At 33.2% G+C, this 19,862-nt stretch overlaps 1 protein-coding gene across 1 annotated transcript in view; it reads left to right on the top strand.

The window, feature by feature from the left end:
• Positions 1–943: 943 nt before the first annotated feature.
• Positions 944–19,862, top strand: part of ZFR (zinc finger RNA binding protein) — a gene marked incomplete at its 5' end in the record, with an annotated part of 50,622 nt that continues 31,703 nt past the window's right edge. Inside the window, 9 exons of the mRNA XM_031945881.1 lie at positions 944–1,231; positions 2,285–2,429; positions 3,812–4,030; positions 12,023–12,270; positions 15,591–15,782; positions 16,607–16,895; positions 17,583–17,770; positions 19,108–19,227; positions 19,705–19,850. Coding sequence (XP_031801741.1) covers positions 944–1,231; positions 2,285–2,429; positions 3,812–4,030; positions 12,023–12,270; positions 15,591–15,782; positions 16,607–16,895; positions 17,583–17,770; positions 19,108–19,227; positions 19,705–19,850 — 1,835 coding nt within the window. The remainder of the gene's footprint in view (positions 1,232–2,284; positions 2,430–3,811; positions 4,031–12,022; positions 12,271–15,590; positions 15,783–16,606; positions 16,896–17,582; positions 17,771–19,107; positions 19,228–19,704; positions 19,851–19,862) is intronic.

The raw sequence follows: 19,862 nt of genomic DNA on the forward strand, positions 1-19,862 counted from the left end.
GAGAAATGAGTCCTAAACACTCTACTATTGTAGGTGTCTGGCTGAATTATGTTAGTAGTTCCACTCCCAATTTAATGATGTTGGAGAAGACTTCAGATTGTTCTTAGACCAGTATAGAGCTGGAGAACCTGTCAAAGCGAGCAGAGGAAGGTATTTTCGTTTTGGTTATTTTAGTGTTCTAATGTATTGTAGCTCAAGATACAGTAAAAACCATCTAATCCTCCAGACTATCTAGATCATATGAGGCTAGGGCCAGAAACAAAAATATTTTTAAAGAAATTTTAAAAGAGGTTACCACCACTCATACAACAACAGACTATGGTTATACCCAGAGGCAACAAGAAAACAGAAGCAGCTTGGTTCAAATTGACTGTGCCTTAATTCCCACTGTTTGCATTCTGCTTTCTTCTTAACCTCCTTCTTGCTCCAGGACTAATAAACTAATTCCAGCTCAGGACTTTGCTGTAATATATATTACAATGAATATTGGAAGGAGAAAGTTTAGAAGTTTAGAAACAATATCAATAATCTTAATCTATCTGAACCACTATATCATAAGCAGTCCAGAAGAAACACTGCTGAAAAACGAAAAAACTACCTAGAATATTAAATATTTTGTTTTAATTTTTATGCCTTTAAGATTAATAGAGCTTTTATTATATAGCCAGGAAAAGTGTTTTCAACCTCAGATTTCTTCTATACATTGCGTTTGTTAATCCTAATTTCTTAGTATAGATTTTCTCACTCCTTTATCAGAAGCAGCTGCTTCTTAATATATCATATGAATTGAACTTGGGTTAAAGGTTCTAGAACAATGTGTAGTATTTTATAGTATAATACCACATTTCTACATTTTATGTGATTCATGCTACTGTTTTATTTAAATATGTTGAGGTGAAGAATTAATATTAAATGGTATTAAATTTATTTTTCCATTCTGTAACATAGCCAGCAGCCAGCTTCGGGTGTAGCCTACTCTCATCCAACTACAGTTGCTAGCTACACTGTCCATCAGGCTCCAGTAGCTGCTCATACAGTTACTGCTGCCTATGCACCAGCAGCCGCCACAGTTGCAGTTGCCAGGCCTGCTCCAGTAGCTGTTGCAGCTGCTGCAACAGCTGCTGCTTATGGAGGTTACCCCACCGCTCATACAGCAACAGACTATGGTTACACTCAGAGGCAACAAGAAGCTCCACCTCCACCACCTCCAGCCACTACACAGAATTACCAGGTAAGAAAACTGATGCTTTTGAATATTGGACAAGAAGAATGGAAAGGGTCTTTAATAGGACAACTAATTAAGCTCCAGGGACTATTATTTTCTTAAAAATCATTAGAGATATAATTCCTGGAAGCCATTGAAGAGATTTTGTAAAAACCTATTCTGCTTTAATTTAAAAACATTGTTCAGTTTTATGTGTACATAAGGAACAGTAAGTGAAAATCTTTTATGTATTTGAAAACAAACACTAGGCTGCCATTTAGCCTTCTGTTTAACATAACCAAGCCGAAACCTCTGGAATTTCTTCTGATAAGCTTAATTTAACATATCTTGGTTAATTTCAATCTCTCATCAAGAGCTTTCCTATTTCTTTTTAAAGAAAGCTAAAGAAATATGTAAATCATCCATTATATTTGCTATCAAGTATTTGAAAGTATATTGTTAATAACTAATTTTTCATTTCCATGCACAGATTTTATTTTTTACTTTAGGAAGCTGTAGTCTTGATCTGTCCCAATACATAAATTAAGAAGAAAAATCACAAAAGAAACTTTGTCAGAAATAGCTATAATAAGAATCTTAAAGAATTTTCTACATTCTGAAAAGGAATATTTATTAAATTGCTGGGAAGTGGGAGTGAGTGAGCACTGTATATGCTTTAGAAAAATGATATTTATCTAATGATGCAAATACAAATCAACAACAACAAAAATTCTTTAGATTGTTCACAAATCTTCATTATGTTTCTATAGGAGATGATTAAATTGTTAGTTCAATCGCAAATCTATTTAAATATTAATTCATATGTACTGGATAGTAAAATTTGACTTGTAGTCATTTTGTTTTTTCTAAGACCAAATCTTCATGGAAAGGTCCAATATTGATGAATTTAATGCTGAGTTCAGTTCCATAGTGTTATAATAAGCTTCCTTTTATACTCATTTTCTTTTCTTTTCTTTCATCAATAGTTTCTTGTAAACTCTGTCCTTTATTTCGTCACTACTTTTTTGAGTATTTGCTTGTGACAAGATTTCCTTAAATTCAGTTTTTACATTTTTAAAGGACTCATACTCATATGTGAGATCTACTGCCCCAGCTGTGGCTTATGACAGTAAGCAGTACTATCAACAACCAACAGCAACTGCTGCTGCTGTAGCTGCCGCTGCTCAGCCTCAGCCTTCTGTTGCTGAATCCTACTACCAGACAGGTGGGTTGTGTTCAGATAACTTATTCATTGTATAAAGCATTGTACTCTGTATAATTTGTTGGGAACTCCAACTTTATCTGTGAAAAGGTCTGATTTTTAATTCCATGAAATCCACTTATTTTGAAATATTATCACAGAAGACATGACTTGAGGGTCCAAACTGGCAACTTCTAATCTGACTTATCTCACCTCAGTTAAATAAATATCTAAGATACAGAAAGGAGACAGTGGCTTTGACTTTTAGCCATGCTCTTTTTCCTTGTTGAAAATAAATATATGAGAATAACAACTGAAATATTAGCTGCTACTATGATTAGTCATTTAGGGACCCTTTTGGCAATGCTTTGTTAGTTTCTATTTTATGAATCTCATGTTTTAAGTTATTTTTTTCCCTCCCAACACAGATTTACTCAAATTGCAAATATAATTCTAGTGGTTTACATTATTGTCCACAGCAGAAACTGACTTTTCTCCAAATTAGTGTGCCTCTCTGGAAACTGGGAAGTAATATTTGTCTAAATGTATAGAAATTTGGTTTCTGGCTTTAAAAACATTTTGGTTAGTTTTTATTTTGCTAAAATGTTCTTTTGCAAATGATACCATTTCTAATAAGAATATCTCTGTGGCTATGGAATTAACAGTATGGGTTACTAGAGACTAGCCGTGCTATCTAATCCAACCTGTACTTGGAATAGAAATTCCCAATAAGTGTGTCTTAAACTTTTGCTTAGTGATCTTTTTTGAGGCTGAGTTCTTTACTTCTGGAGTGAAGCCCATTGAAATTTTGAAATAGCTGTAATGGTTAGAACTTTTTCCAGAAATAGAACCTAACATTACTTTATGCAACTTCTATTCCTTCCCAGTTCTCTTAGAGGCCTGGCAAATCAAATCTTAATTCCCTTTCTACATGATAGCCTTTCAGATACATAGACAAACCTGTAACGTAACCTTTTAAGTCCTCCCTCCCCCCCTCCCCCCCAAATACTGCAGGTGCTTCAACCTACTGTTAACATTGCTATTTGCTTCTTCATCATTCTTGTTACTTTATTCCATACTCATAGCAGTTTGCCAAAGTATTCTTCTTAAAATGTTTCTTGAATAGTACTTATGAGGCAGAGTATATATAGTAGGGCTGTAATTTCCTTTCTAGACATTCTCCTAATTCAGCCTAATATTGCATTAGCCTTCTCACTTAATTTTTTATTAGTATTTAGATGGTGGATAGAGGAAGACTGCCTCTGGTGGTAATTAACATAAGGTCTTTTAAACATGCTCATGTTTTCACAGTTATGTGATTATAATTATATAATTCATAACTATATTGATAAAAGTATTTTAAATTATTATTTGTTTTCCTCTTTTAATTATCTTTTTCTATTTAGCTCCTAAAGCAGGCTATAGCCAAGGTGCAACTCAGTATACTCAAGCCCAGCAAACTCGGCAAGTGACAGCCATAAAACCAGCCACACCAAGTCCAGCAACGACTACTTTCTCCATATATCCTGTATCATCCACTGTACAACCAGTAGCAGCTGCAGCTACTGTAGTGCCATCCTATACCCAGAGTGCTACTTACAGTACCACTGCAGTTACTTATTCTGGTAAGTATGATAATATGATCTTTTTAAAATAAAAGATTAAGCAAATCTAAATCTTTTGTTAGATATCACAGATAAATGTGTTCATGAGAGTGTTCTGCTATAGAAATCAAATAGTAAAGATAATAAATAAAAGGTTTTAGTGATAGTGTTGTAAATTGTGATGGAATAAAACTCTCCCTAGTAAGAGAAGACTTCAAAAACTGTTTATGGTGACTAGATATCAAAAATTGCTTTTTTCATTCTTTCCTTTATTAATGGTAGACAGCTACATAGATCTGGAAAAACTATGAGAGGAAAAAAACTTAAGCTATTGTGTTGCCAAAGAAGGGGAAGGTATTTGAAAGAATGATAGTTATCATTATGGGGAAAGGAGGTAGAAACTAGATAGTGAATAGATGAAATAACATAAGAATGTGAAATAATTACTAGGTTTTTTTTTTAACTTTTTATTTTCAAAACATGCATAGATGGTTTTTTTCCAACATTCATCTTTGAAAACCTTGTGTTCCAAATTTTTTTCTCTCTCTCTTCCCCTAGATGGAAAGTAATCCAATATATGTTAAATATGTTTTGTACCTAGATTTTAAACATCTTGCTTTACTGTCTCATTCGTGCTGTTTTATTTTTGCCTAAATTGAGCATCTAGATGGGGCAGTGGATAGAGTGCCGGGCCTGAAAGTCAGATCTGATCTTTAATACTTGTTAGCTGTTTGCTAATGGACAAGCTACATAACCTTGTTTACCTCAGTTTCCTCATCTGTAAAATGAATAGGAGAAGGAAATTGAAAACCATTCTAGTATTTCTTCCAAGAAAACCCCAGATAGAGTCAGAAAGAGTTGGATGAAACTAAAACATCTGAAGAACTACCACCACCTTTGGTTATCATTAGTCTTAGACTTGACAGGGACTTTGGAGGTTTCCTAGTCTAATTTAGATCAAACTAAGAATCTTATAAAATGATCATTGTGTCTCTTACTTGAATCCCTCAAATAAGCTTATGAAGCAGCTTCTTCCATTTTTGGATAGTTCTATTTGTTAGGAAGTTTTTCCTTATATTTGAGTCTAAATTTGGTGAGCTGAAATTTCCAGTCATTGTTTCTGGTTCTGCCTTGTTTTGCTAAATACAAGTCTGATCTTAATCCCTCTTTCATGACAATTTCACTATTATACACTTGAAAACATTCCCTAAATGTTTGTATCCCCTAAATTTTGTTTTCCTCAATCTCATAATATGCCCACTTCTTTCACTTAGTCAGCGTAGGGCATGTTTTTTAGTCCTTTCACACTTCTAGGAGTCCTCTTTGGTTGTGATTCAGTCTTTGCTAAAATGGAGTGAGTAGTACTAGAGGGTTCTGCTGTGACCTGACAAAGTCAAAATATATAAAAAATATTACTTCCCTCATTCTGGAAACTATATCTCTTAGTTCATTAGCTTTTTTTGACTGCCATATCAAACTACTGGTTCCTATTGATATTACTATCAACTAAAATTCTCCTTTTCAGAGATATTGTTACCTAGTGATACCACTATCATATTGTAGTTGGGAGGTCAATATTTTTTTAACTCAAGGATAAAACTTTGCATTTATTTTTGTTAATCGTTTGATTTGGCTTTTTTTGGTCTATCACTATTTTTTTGGATAGACTCATCTTGTTTTTTTTCCAAATTTCATTATTTGTAAACTTGATAAGTATATAATCTATCTTCAAATCATTCATTGATAAAGCTATTGAATTGTACAATGACAAGGATAAATTCTTGGAAGACTTCACTAGAGACCTCCTTTCAAGTTGATATGGATCCGTCTGGTTATTCAGCCAGCTTTATACGTCTAACTTTGTTTTATACTGTTGTATATCATGTGTATCAAGTATACAAATTTATAGCATTCAACCAGTATACTTACCCTCCACCAAAAAAGAAATAGCTAAATTTGATGTAACCCAATCCATAATAATGGCTTTTAGTGTTTACTACTTCTCTTAAGTGTTCACATGTGAGTTTCATAATTCTGGAGTTTGGCTATATTTTGGGATCTCTTTCAAGAAATGAGATTGGTAGATTATTTTAAGTGTTTATTTTACCTTCTGATTTTAGGATACCAGGATAGTTTTCTTAGGTAATTTCTTGAAGCATGCTGTCCAGGTCCTTTTTTAAAATCATGACTTTCAGCAGTAATTCTTAAATTATCTTTTCTGGATCTGCTTTTCTGATCAGTTGCTTTTTCAGCAATATATATATTACTGTTGATTTTGATTGATTCTTGATATCTCGTGTAGTCATTTGCTTCTACTTATGCAGTTTTATTTTTCAAGAAGTCATTTTCTTCAGTTAGTTTTTTAATCTCCTGTTTTACTTGACCAGTTCTACTTTTTAAGGAGTTAGGTATTTTCCAGTAATTCCAATTTTTTTTGTCCTTTCCTTTATCAAAATATTGAGTCTTTTTTCATGATTCTCTTACATCATTCTCATTTCTTTTGTTTTTCTTTTACCTCTTATTTGATTTCCCCCCCCCCCCCCCCCCGGCAATTGGGATTAAATGACTTGTCCAGGGTCACACAGGTAGGAATTAAGAATATGAAATCAGACTTGAACTCGGGTCCTTCAGAATTCAGACCTGGTGCTCTATCCATTGCGCCACCTAACTGCCTCTTATTTGATTTTTAAAATCCTTTTTGAGCTCTTTCAGTAATTTTTTGGGGGTCTGAGACTAATCTTTTTACTTGAGGCTTTGAATGTAGTTATTTTAGCATTGCTATCCTCTTCTGAGTCTGTGTTTTGATCTTCCCTGTCAGCATGATTACTTTCTATGGTCAAATTCCTTTTTTCTTTTTTGTTAATTTTTCTAGTCTATTTTGTTACTTTTAAAGTTGAGTTCTGTGTCTAGGATTAAGGGGGCACTGACTTAAATCTTCTTGTGTCTGGGACTGAAGGCTTGGCAGTTAATCTGGTGTTGTGCACATGCCACATGAGGCCTGGCTAGTTGGTACTGCTCTAGGGATCGCAGGGAGCCCTCTCACTAGCATGCTACATTGGAACTTCAGGGCCTCCTTCACTGACCTACACTGGAGCTTGTCTAGATGTTCCCTACTTTGAATTGTGCTATCCTTTTCGCCAAGTAAGGCAGAGCTTTCCTTCTGACCTTCCAAGTTGTTTTGAGCTGGAAAATCACCCCATCTTTTTGTTGGTTCTGCCTTTCATTTTGAGGCTCTATATTACAGTTATTGGTGAATTTGGTAGAGTTCAGGCAATTTCTTGCTTACTCCGCCATCTTGACTCTCAGAAGTCCATTAACAGAATTTTAGCAATTTTATCTGCTATTTCTTTCAATACTATAAGGTATTGCTTCCCTAGACCAACTAATTAGAACTCATTGAGGACAACAGCTATGTGTTGCCTGAACCCATCCCTTATTCACATCCCTTATTTGCAATAATTTTTGTGCTGTCTTTCCCAATTAAGAGATTATTTTTGGAAGAAACAGTTGAAGTAGACTGACTTTCTCATTACCATCAACCTCAAGGAGTAGTCCCATCCCTTCTTTATTCTTCTTGTCCATAATGTAGATCTTTTTAAAACTACCTTTTTATTGTCCATTTAATTTATAAGCTTAGGTAGCATAATTTTTAGATAAAGTTTTAGTGGTATTGTGGACAGAGCACTGAGCTTAGAGTCAGAGACCTGATCTCAAGCCTACAATAATTTCCCTCGCTGTGCAGCCCCTTCCAAAAAAACCCTAATAACCCAACCTCTGTTTGCCTTAGTTTCTTCACCTGTAAAATGTGAATAATAATAGCAACGACTTGGGGTCAAATTAGATAATGGTACAGTGTTTATTGCAATACCTGATATATAGTAGGCATTATATAAATGCCTATTCCCTTCCCCTTGGAATCAGGAAAACCTCAGTTCAGATTTGATTTCAGACACTTGTTATCTGTGTGATTCTGAGTAAGTCACTTATCCTCACTTAGCCTAAATTTTGTCCTGTAAAATGGAAATAATAGATAACCCACTTCCCAGGACTGTTGTGAGGAAAAATTGAAATAATATTTGTAAAGTGCTTAGTACAGTGATTGTTATACAATTTCCATTATGTCCCTCTGTTCCTTTCTTCCCAGAGATCCTCTTCTATAACAAAAAAGGAAAAAGACTTCTTTTTTTTTTTTTTAAATTAAACATGAAGTCAAAACTTATATGCTGTATTCAATGCTCTTAGTCCCCTACTTCTACAAAGAATGGAGAATGGTTATCTTCTCATCTCTTCTTTGGAGTCAAGATTAATTATAATGTCACACCATCAGATTGTACTTGGTTTGTTCACATTTATGTTGCAATTATTATGTATGTTTTCTATTCTACTTGCTTCACTTTTCATCATTTATATATCTTCCTATGTATATTTCTGTTTTCATATATTTAACACAGTTGTAATACTCTATCCTTTCATATTCATGTAAAATAATTTTTATTTTGACACAATTTTGCCATGTATTCTTCTATATTCAATCTAACTTTGACCTGTGTGTGTGTGTACCTTTTTAAAATTTGAATTAATTTAAAAGTATTTATTTAAACTCCTACCCCAGATGCTATATATAAAATATAAAGAACATTAAAGTCCTTTCTCTCAAGAAACTTATATTCTAACTGGGAGACAACAGGTACATATTTAAGTATATACTATAAATATATAAAAAACAAATGCAACTCAATGGAAACAAGGAAAAGAGCTCCTCTATTTGGAAGTGGGGAGATGATTGCAGCAGAGGCTTTATGTAGAAGTAGAGCTTTAACTCAGTCTTGAAAGAAGGGGATTCCTGTATATCTACTTTAATCTTAAGTTTCTTTGGGGGTAGGAGAGGAATGCTATGAATTCCACATATTACTGTCAAAATTGTGCTTTTTTTCTGCTCTTCTCTGCATTAAAGTTTCATTGGTTCTTTTGGAGCTAAACCCCTTCCATTCTTTTAGTCACCTCTTTCCTCCCCCCTGCCCATTAAAAACTAAGAGAAAGGAAGGGAAATAACCTAGTAATAAAGTATAGTCAAGTGACATGAATCGTCACTGTGGCAATATCCCAAAATGCTTGATACTTTGAGTCCATTACCTGTCAGGAATTGCTCCAACCTTCTCTGGAGATATGGTTGGTCATTACATTGATCAATTTTGGGATTTTTCAGAGTTATTTTTTTAGCCAAGATAGTAGATTAGAAGCAACATGTAAGCTGAACTGTTCCAGTATACTCCTTCTCAACTGTGAATGCCTCAAATTGAATTCTGGAGCAGCATAACCAACAAAAGACTAGGGCGAGTCATTTTTCTAGTGAAGACTTAAAAGATAAGGAGAGATCTATGACACTGGGATGGGGACTAATCAGGAGCACAGAGGGCAGTAAGATCACCTGTGCACCTTGGAGGTAGATGGTAATAGCAGCAGTTTGAGGAGCTCTCATTACCCAGAGGCAGTAAGATTGGACAACAAGGTACCTCCCATTCTGGCATTGGGCACAGAACCAGAAGCTGTTTAGCAAGCCCACTGCCTATTTACTAGTTCCAAGTCGCATTTCAAGGATGGAGAGGAGTGCTTGCAGTCACGAGGAGATCAGGGATCTTAGTTGTAGTTCTAGAACAAGAAGAGGGATATTGCACTTGCAGGTGTTATCTGGACCCAGCGTACAGATGAGGGAAGAGAAGAGACCACATCTCTCCCTGGATCCCACATCTTGAAAGCAATGAAAAATTACACACAACCCTTCTTCCCAGCCCACAATTAAAACAGGGCAAAAAAGCCTAAAGCTAGAGACAGTCTTTTGCCCTTAACATAACTACACCCCTTTAACATAAAATTCAACATCAAGAAATAAGCTAGAAAGATATGCAAATAACAACAACAACAATAAAAAGGGAATTAAAAAAAGCTACCATGGTGACAAGGAAGATCAGGACATAAACTCAGAAGACAATGGTGAAAACACTTTTTTTAAGTAAAATCTCAAAGAAAAATGCAGATTGGATACAGACCTGACAAGAATTCCTGGAAGAGCTAAAGAAAAATAATTTTAATTTTTTTTTTTTTTTTTTAATATTAGAGTGGTAGAAAAAATTGGGGAAAGGAAAGAATACAAGAAAATCATGATTAGAGAAGTAACATCTTTGTAAAACAGACATAAAACAATAGTAAATTTAAAAATGGTAAATAAAAACAACTAAAAAACCAGAATTGGCCACATGGTAAAAACAGGTACAAAACCTCACTGAGGAAAATACTCTTAAAAATTAGAATTGGGCAAGTGGAAGCTGAAAACTATGAGACACCAAAAAAGAATAAAACAATAGTAAAAAAAGAAAAATGTGAAGTATCTCATTGGAAAAACAACTCACCTAGAAAATGGATTGAGGAGAATCAACCTGGATATGGATGTAATTAAGCACAGTGATTTTCATGAAAATGTAATTTTACTTCCTGGGTTAGTAAATAACGGAATGTATTGGTTATGTGTGTATGCATACAAAGATTGAGAAAGTGAATAATATAGTTTTCTTTTGATCAGTCCAGAAAAATATGAAACATAAGTTGGTTGTTTTGATTTGTTTTGAGGTTTATTTGGGGTTTTTTTTGTTGTTGTTGTTTGTTTCTTAGCCTGTGGCATTCATTAGAATAATAATTTTTACTCTTTATCTCAGACCATTTTAAATATCTTTGATTGGTGGGCTCTACCAATTCTGTATATTCTTCTTTATGTTTCCTATTTTCATGTCTTTCATTTCAGCAACATATTCCAAGAAACAAACCCCATTGAGCTTTTCTATATTACTTACCTTCATATCATGTTCCTTTGTTCGCTTTCTAGATTCAGCCTTACTTGGCTGTTTTTAAATTCTACCTATCTCACCTTTTCTCCCCGGTTTATTTTTATTTCTTGGTTTGATGATAGATTTCAAACCTCAAAAAAGGCCCACAACAGTAGAATCAGATATCTGTAAAGTAAAAGGTGTTTCATACTTCTTTGTTCGAAAAACATTTCTTTCCCTAACATAAATCTCTATCTCTCAACTCCCAAGAAAGAACTGCAAACCAAATATACTATGAATTGTCAACTTAGCAATTTTCACTTTCAGAGACTTTAATATAACAGAATTGAATATTATGGAGATGAGTGAATTGTTTTGATTTTAAATAGACTTCTGAGTCACAAAGCTCTTTTATCATGTAAAAGAAATTTAGCTAAAACTATTCTATTTAAAACAAAAAGATTATTCAGAGAGCTAGCAGAATGTCATAGGAATATCATGGAAGCTGAGACTTAGGATAATTATTCTAGAACTCTTTGCATTGTTGGCCATTTGAAATAGAATTTATAGTGTCGTTCAACCTACAGGAGAAAGCAGAAAAGCCCATCTCTTGTTCTTTGATAATGCTTTCAAAGGTATTATAACCTGACTTCAGTCTACCTCTCCAAACTAATTTCCCCACTACTTCCCATTGCAAATAAATCCTTCACTTCAGGCAGGCCATTTCTGAGGCTTTCATGTTTATTCATGCTTAATTGTATGCCTTTCTTCCTGACTTTTACCCCTCCATCCAAACTCAATTCAAGAATGCCAACTCTGATACTATTCTAACATTGTGCCCTTTTTAAAATTCTTATAACATACCCTAGACTTTGCCATTTGAGTATTTTCTTTTTTAAAGTTGTTAATTATGTCAAGTATATGCCCTTGGTTCTTTAGCCCAAATTTCTTTGAGGAATCATATATCCCAGAGCATCTAGCTTATTTCTAAGTGCCTTAGGTAAGCATGATTGCATAGAAAAGGTAAGTACGGTTCCTCTTGGGTTCCATGAAAGTTATACAGTGTTTAAATGATATATTTGAATATTATACCTATTAATTGAATTTCGGTAATATCACTTGATAACTTAAACTTTATTACTGAGTACTTGATTTTAATTATTATGTAAATAATTGTTTGATTTTTATTTGTAAGGTACCTCTTATTCAGGTTATGAAGCAGCAGTATATTCAGCTGCATCTTCCTACTACCAACAACAACAGCAGCAACAGAAGCAGGCGGCAGCGGCAGCAGCTGCTGCTGCTGCAACAGCTGCCTGGACAGGGACCACCTTTACTAAAAAAGCACCATTCCAAAATAAACAACTGAAACCAAAACAGCCTCCCAAACCACCCCAGATTCATTATTGTGATGTTTGTAAGATCAGCTGTGCTGGACCACAGGTATCTACATTTTATGTTACTGCAAGTCTTAATGATCATCTTTGATAAGTGTGGACGGCATTCTAAGATTTTTTTTTTCCTGAAAATAGTAGCATTTTAGCCAAAACATTTTTCTATGAAAGGAGTTAATTGCTATTAAGTTTTGAAATAATAATTTAAGAGAACAATGATTAATATTAATGTAAAGGAGAAGCAAATATAGCTATATTGTTAAAGGTTTTTTTTTTTTTAAGCCAAACTTAATTTTTATGTCTTGTTTTGAATTTTGCCTTCTTTCCTTACAAAAATATATATTTTGTAAAGCCTTTGAAGAAAGCTCCTCCCATTTTGGAAAGAAGATATCTTTCTTTTTTCTTAATGTCTCTAAAGTTCTGTTTTATTGATGAAAATTTCATAAACTCAGACTTTAGGAACTAGGAGGGACCTAATTTTAAAGATGAGGGAACATTGTTTAATGCAATATTTTTAGGAGATGTAAACAAAGATATGAAATTAACTGGAATTTCTGAAATATTGTAAAAACTTTTAGAGAACCATTTTTAGAAGAACTATAGTCCACCCCAATATAAAAATGGATTTTTTTTTTTTTTTTACAAGTTGGGACTAAAATGACTAATATGTGTGTGTAGCATGTACAGAACTATCTAGTTGCTTTATAGTTATATCATATATAGTGAAAGACTTAAGGATTTTGGCAGCAAGAAAAGTGCAGTGAAAGCTTATTTAGGGTGCTGAATAAATTATCATGAGACCACCTGTTTTTCCTTGCTCTTTTTTTGTTGGTAACCAGTAGTTCTTGTATATGTGATATGATTATGAGCCTATTCCTGTCAGTATCAAACATATTCATATCTCTTCCCAGGCATAATCTGTTTTCAATTTTTCTAAAGGGATTAAAAATATAGTGAGAATTTAGTTGCTAGAAAGTTTAGGTATGTTTCTGGGAAGAAGGCAGGTTCTTGTTTCCCATATTGAGTCTTCAAAACTTTAATTAGTTTTAAACCTATAGGATTAGTTTGTTTGATAGGTCTTGTATTGACTTTAGTTATTGAATCCTTGGGTCATTACGAGAAAAACAACTATAAGCAATGACCAAATTGCAGGCACCCAATTTAAGTATATTTTGTGTATGTGTATGACTGATGACTGATTATATCCTGCTTTCCATCCTCTATCCCAAGAGAGTATATCATTGGGGTTGAGTACATGTATATGGCAAGTGAAAGGGTATTGCCATTGAGGTTAAATATGCAAGGCCTCTGTCTGGCTATATCATGAGATTGTTTTGAAATATGAGTATACAAGGGTTAATATGGAACCTCAGGTGAGTGTAAGATAAAGTGATATTTTGAGATTCAGATGTAAGGTTTTTTCAGGATGCGTACCAGAAATGAGTACCTTTGAGAGAGGGTGATAATGGAATGAGAGAAATACTTTGAAGGTTGGTAACAATTATATAAGAATTATATGTCCTTTTTAGTGAGTAGATATATGATATATATATAGACTAGAGCATTTCATGTGAGAAAATGTTCTTAAAACCGAGCGTGTATTACTAGTCATGACTATGAAATAGTAGAATATAATGGATATGGAACACAAAAAGGACATGATATTTGTTGATCAGGAATTATTACAAACTGTGAATGAATAGAGATAGTATAGTTTCAGCAAACATTAAGTTGCAAGACACTTTTAGTCTCTAGGAATGAAACTGGAATAAAATCCGACCATTCCACTCCTTAAGAAAGTTCATATTTTTTTGGTTAAGGGTATGGAAGGCAGAGCATGCATACTATTAAATAAATAGAAAATTATTTGAGGGAGGGAATGGATGCATACCAAAGCAGAGTGGGTGATAAGATAGCTAGGGTACAATATGAATCATGGCTACGTCTTGTCTAGATATGTATTGAGCTATCTACTCACTTGAGTTTGCACTTAAGTTTACCAATAAAGACAACATAGGCCCCGGGACAGAAATTCCAAAACTGAATAGATTAAGTCCCCCAGGATATGTAGTCTCTGCAGTTAGCTTGGTCTGGGGGATATGGCAAGAACATAGTTGGACTGATGAGAATGTCTGAAGCTGTTGAAGGAAAGGGTACTAACATGGGGGGGACACATGTATAAAATATTGGACTGAAAGTCAATAAACTTAATGTACTAGGCTTGTCTGCCATTCAGAACTGATTTGGAAGTATTTTAATTGACAAATGTTTATTAATCATCTGCTCTGTGTGTAGCTCCTGTTGGGTCACAAAATAGAAACAAATTTAAATATTAGTATTAGAGACTGTAAGGTTGACAACTCTTGTTTTTTTCATCTATAAAATGAAGGCATTGGATTAGATCTCTAAGGTTCCTATCAGTTCTGAGTCTGTTGTGTATATGAGTAGTACTAATTAATAATATTCCTTTTTCAGAGAAAAGGCATAAATTTTGAAATCAAATATGATGTGAATAAAGGATCATTGTTAGCCTCTAGAGTCCTGGAAAATATCTTAAAGACCCTGACTTGGGCAAGTCACTAAGTTTTGTTAGGCCTCAGTTTCCATATCTGTAAAATGAGGGGGTCTAGATAGCTTCTAAGGAAATCACTAGTTCTATTATTTGCCGCCTCATTCTCTTATAATTAAAACTGCTTTTATTTAGGTAGTTCTAACATTGAAGGTGTTGAAAAATTTTTGCTCTCTTTCTTGTTAGTATTAAAATTTTTTCAAATTATTTTTTCTTCTTAAAGTACAACCTATTTCAGTTAGGTTATAGATTAAATGAGTTTTTATGAACCAGTTTGTGAACTTTTATTACCATTTGCAATGTTTCTCTGGGAAATTGTATAGTTCCAAACAATTAAATGACAAATGGCATTTTGGAACTCAGCCTATTTGTAAGTTGGTATCCTTCTATGTATTAGAATATAGCTAGAGTTTTTGTTAATGTAGAATATTTATTTATGAAATAGCAATGTCTTTTCCCTACTTGCTTTTGAAACTCTTGCTAATGGTATAAATAGATTTACCACCATTGTCTTTTGATTAAAGAAAGAGAAGCATATCCTTTTTGTCTCATCAGTTGTGTTTTTGGTAAAGGACGACTCCCATGATTCTGAAAATTACTGCATTTATTAGGAACCATAGTCTATAAAGTCACCAATAAGGTGGACTGAATTTGCCTAGTTTGTAAGGAATTCTATAATTCATTCTTCCGCTACTTCTGGAAATTAGTTATCTTGACTTTTAAATGAGTGTTAAGAGATTTGTAAATTTGATTATACTGAATGGTGTACAAATGAAGGAAAATGTTTTCTTTTAAAACAGACTTATAAAGAGCATTTAGAAGGACAGAAACACAAAAAAAAGGAAGCTGCATTGAAAGCTTCTCAAAACACCAGCAGCAGCAGTACCTCCATTCGTGGGACTCAAAATCAACTACGTTGTGAGCTGTGTGATGTGTCTTGTACAGGAGCAGATGCATATGCAGCACACATTCGTGGTGCTAAGCATCAGAAAGTAGGTGCCTTTTCTCACACACAGACACAAACGTATACACACACACACACACACATACCTACATATATATACCCCTTATGTCATCATCTTTGGGATAGGAGGTTAGGTAGAAGTAAAGGTTGTTTTTCAAATTTCAGAGAGCTTAATAGTATTGTTTCATAATTCATGTGATAATTAGGGAAAATATTTGTCATCTTTACTTCCTTTCACTAAAATACCAAATGCATTACTGAAGTCTAGTTTGTAGAAACTGAATTAAAGAACTCATTTTATTACTTAAAAATTATCAGGTGCTAATATTTCCTTTCTATGAAGTTGTTATCTTGATTTCCTTATCTAAGTAAGGTAGAAGCAGTGAGTAGACATATTTGCTTCATAGTCATGCTGTGAAAATAAAAATTCCTTAGAAGCAAAGTACTCAGGAAATTTAAAATAAATCCCCTTCAAAGAAAATTAAATGTCCAAAAATACATGTGGATGTACTAGGAATTCTATATTGGGTTAAAAATTGTTTTTACTATTGAGAAATTTAAAGCAAAAGAATGAATAGTACTTTTTAGAGCTTATCACGGCTCCCTAATTTTACAGGTGAATAAACTGAGGCCTAGAAGTTTAATGAATTGCCTAAGGTTACCCAGCAAGGTGATAGGCAGATATTAATTTATACATTAATTTAACAGGAAGCAAATAAGTAAAACTATGTAACACATTATTATATTAAATTGAAAGGGGATAGTTGGACTTCATTAAGTGTTGTTTATTACTTTAAAAATCTGTATGCTCTACATACTGTTGAGTGATACTAATGAAATGTGTTTTTATAGGTGGTAAAGTTACACACAAAACTTGGCAAACCTATTCCTTCAACGGAACCAAATGTTGTTACCCAAGCTACTTCTTCAACAGCTGCATCTGCTTCTAAATCAACTGCCTCTACTTCTGGTATTGCAGCTAGCAACAGTACTGTGAATTCTTCAGTTGTAACTTCTGCAGTCAAAGTTCTTACACCTGCTACAAACACAGGTCTCAATACAGCATCAAACACTAAAGCATCAACTGTGCCTGCAAGTATGGCTGCAAAGAAAACATCTACACCCAAAATAAATTTTGTTGGCAAGTATAGATGTCCTTTGCTATCAGACTTATATTTGGACAACTTGGAAAATTCACAAGATAGTATTTTATATGAAAAATAATTGGAATTATAAATAATATGATTATTCATTTACACCTATATACTTTTACTTTTGTTTCTTAACCTATTCACCACCACCAATAGTTTAAAAAAGAATCTTGGCTATTTTTAAAATTCATTTTTACAAAACACTAGATTAGGTTTCAAGTAATCAGAAATTGATAAAATTTTAAAAGGAATTAGATGTTTTATTTTGTCGGTTGTTGAAATCTACTTGGACAGCACAAATTTTAAAAATGAAAACTCTTACCTAAAAAATTGGTAGTATACTTCTAGCTCTATTTGTGAAATATAAATATTAAATAATTATATATTATACTTATATTACGTATGTATGTGTGTGTGTACTTATAAGTAATAAAAGTAATGAAAGTGAATTGTTAAATAGTTGAGTTTCTCAGTGAAGATATTATGTATACTTTCAGGTAACTTACTTGTTATTAAATATCAAAAGCTAAATGTTTTCAAGTCTCAAGTCTTTAAGCTTAAATCCATAATTACTAAATAGTGGTATCATTATAGGAAGATTCTAGACATTCCAATTTAATTCATGTGAAATTTGCTCATGATTAAAATTTGCAAATTTATATATGCTCTTTTTCTAGGTGGCAATAAGTTGCCGTCAATTAAAACAGAAGATTTGAAAGGTACCGAAAGTATTAAACCTACCCCTGCCACTTCTGCTGTACAGACCCAAGAAGTAAAATCGGACCCATCAGACCCAGTGACGCCCACAACTCTTGCTGCTTTGCAGAGTGATGTGCAACCAGTAGGCCATGACTATGTTGAGGAGGTACTGAACTGAGAATATATTTATTCCAAAATTCAAACTAAATTTGTTATGAAAATGTGTTTCTGGGGAGAAGACTTATTCATTTACAAATCTTTTTCTTTTTAAACCCCTGTAACTTCTATGTTAAATAAGATGATAATTTCAAAAATGTGTTCACTGCAGAGTAACTCCATATTATGGCCTAGAAAGGCTTTTTAGTTACTTTATTTTTTACCTTCATATACTGCCTTCTAGCAATCCATTTAGTGATATTTAACTTTGCAGAATGGGAAAATAAGCAAAAAAAGCCTCTGTTATTAAAGAAGTTAGCTTCAGACAAATCACTAACATTTTACTTCATGGAAAAGAAAAATGGAGCTTAACATTTTTTATGTGTAAAACTGAAACCTAATTCTAAAAAATTATTTAATTAGGAAGCCAAAACATCCTTGAGAATAAGAATTTGGAAAACATTTAGTTTCTTGGTGTACTCACTCATATGAGAAGAATTGGAAAAGATGGCTTCGGTACTGCCTCTGAATTTGTGATTCTTTGTGAACCTTCCAGATGAAAAGACAAATAGAGTCTTGCCTATAGAAGAAAGCTTCAAAAAGCAACACATTTTGAAACAGGGGAAAATGTTATCTAACCACCAGAAACAGGAGCAACTGTGCTTGTTAAATAATTATACTTTGTAAAAGCATGGCTCTTAGAAACATCTTATATTAAGACCACTGTCATAAGATAGTCTATTTCAGTAGCTTCCAAAAGCATTGTTGTATTATAACATTGCATGATAGTTTATATTCTCAATTATGACCCTAAGTTATCAAGAAAATATTATTGTATTCTTTATCCTCTGTATTTTGAAAAAAGAAAAGTATTAGGGGAAATGACACTATAAATTACTTAATGAAAATCATGCTAGATTTTAAAGGGGTGGGTGGTATTATTAAGGTTTCCTGTTCTGAAGGAACTTACTATCTAGTAAAATAACCTGTCTGCAAATAACTAAGAATGTATTTCAATTAACTTGAAAATTCACTCATCCAAAATAACACATTTTTTATGTTTCTGAATTAATTAAATTATAAAAGAGGTCTTGCTTTACCAATAGAAACTATAGGCCAGAGTCAAAAAATGAATTCTTACTGAAATTGTTACACAAGCCATCTGGTCAAGATCATAGGCAATTCAGACACTTTGTGTTTTCTTTATCTGGCTACAACTACTTGTGATTAATTATTCTTTTTATCATTAGGCTACAGAAATTTGGAAATGAATAAATAAATGATGATCAGTTCTATCATTATGTAAACATATCTTTCAGTGTTAATGTTTTTCATTTGTTTCTTTAGGTACGAAATGATGAAGGGAAAGTTATTCGGTTCCATTGTAAGCTGTGTGAGTGTAGCTTTAATGATCCCAATGCCAAGGAGATGCACTTAAAAGGAAGAAGGCACAGGCTTCAATATAAAGTTAGTGTGGAGATTGCTATTGTTTTGTATTTGTTTAGCATTTACCTCCTAGAAAAAATGACAGCATTCTGATCATATGGGAGCTTTTATTATTTCAAGGGTGGTATCACTCACAAAACTTGTCTAATTTCTCTCCTAAGTCTATTCAGCTTCCTAGTTTTTACATATTTGAAACTACATACCCATGTCACTTCACTTTTGGAGCTTGAGTTTATATTATAAAATTAAATTTATGTTGGATTTTTTTTAAGGGCATATTAAAATGATAATTCCATGACTATTGAAGGATGTGAGAATTCACAGGGTCTTGCGTATAATTTATGCATATATATAACACTTTGAAAATCTAATTTGAGTTACTAGATAGATAGATACATATATAGATATATATATATGTCTGAAAACTATAGTGATTTTACCAACTTTACTGAATTTTTTCTCAATTTATCTTAAACTTATCTTAAAATGTTTATATAGAAAAAAGTAAATCCAGATTTGCAAGTGGAAGTAAAACCTAGTATTCGGGCAAGAAAGATTCAAGAAGAGAAAATGAGGAAGCAAATGCAGAAGGAAGAATACTGGAGAAGACGTGAAGAGGAAGAACGCTGGAGAATGGAAATGAGGTACTATTTTTC

The sequence above is a fragment of the Sarcophilus harrisii genome, chromosome 1 (assembly GCF_902635505.1).
Source record: "Sarcophilus harrisii chromosome 1, mSarHar1.11, whole genome shotgun sequence".
NCBI lineage: Eukaryota > Metazoa > Chordata > Mammalia > Dasyuromorphia > Dasyuridae > Sarcophilus > Sarcophilus harrisii.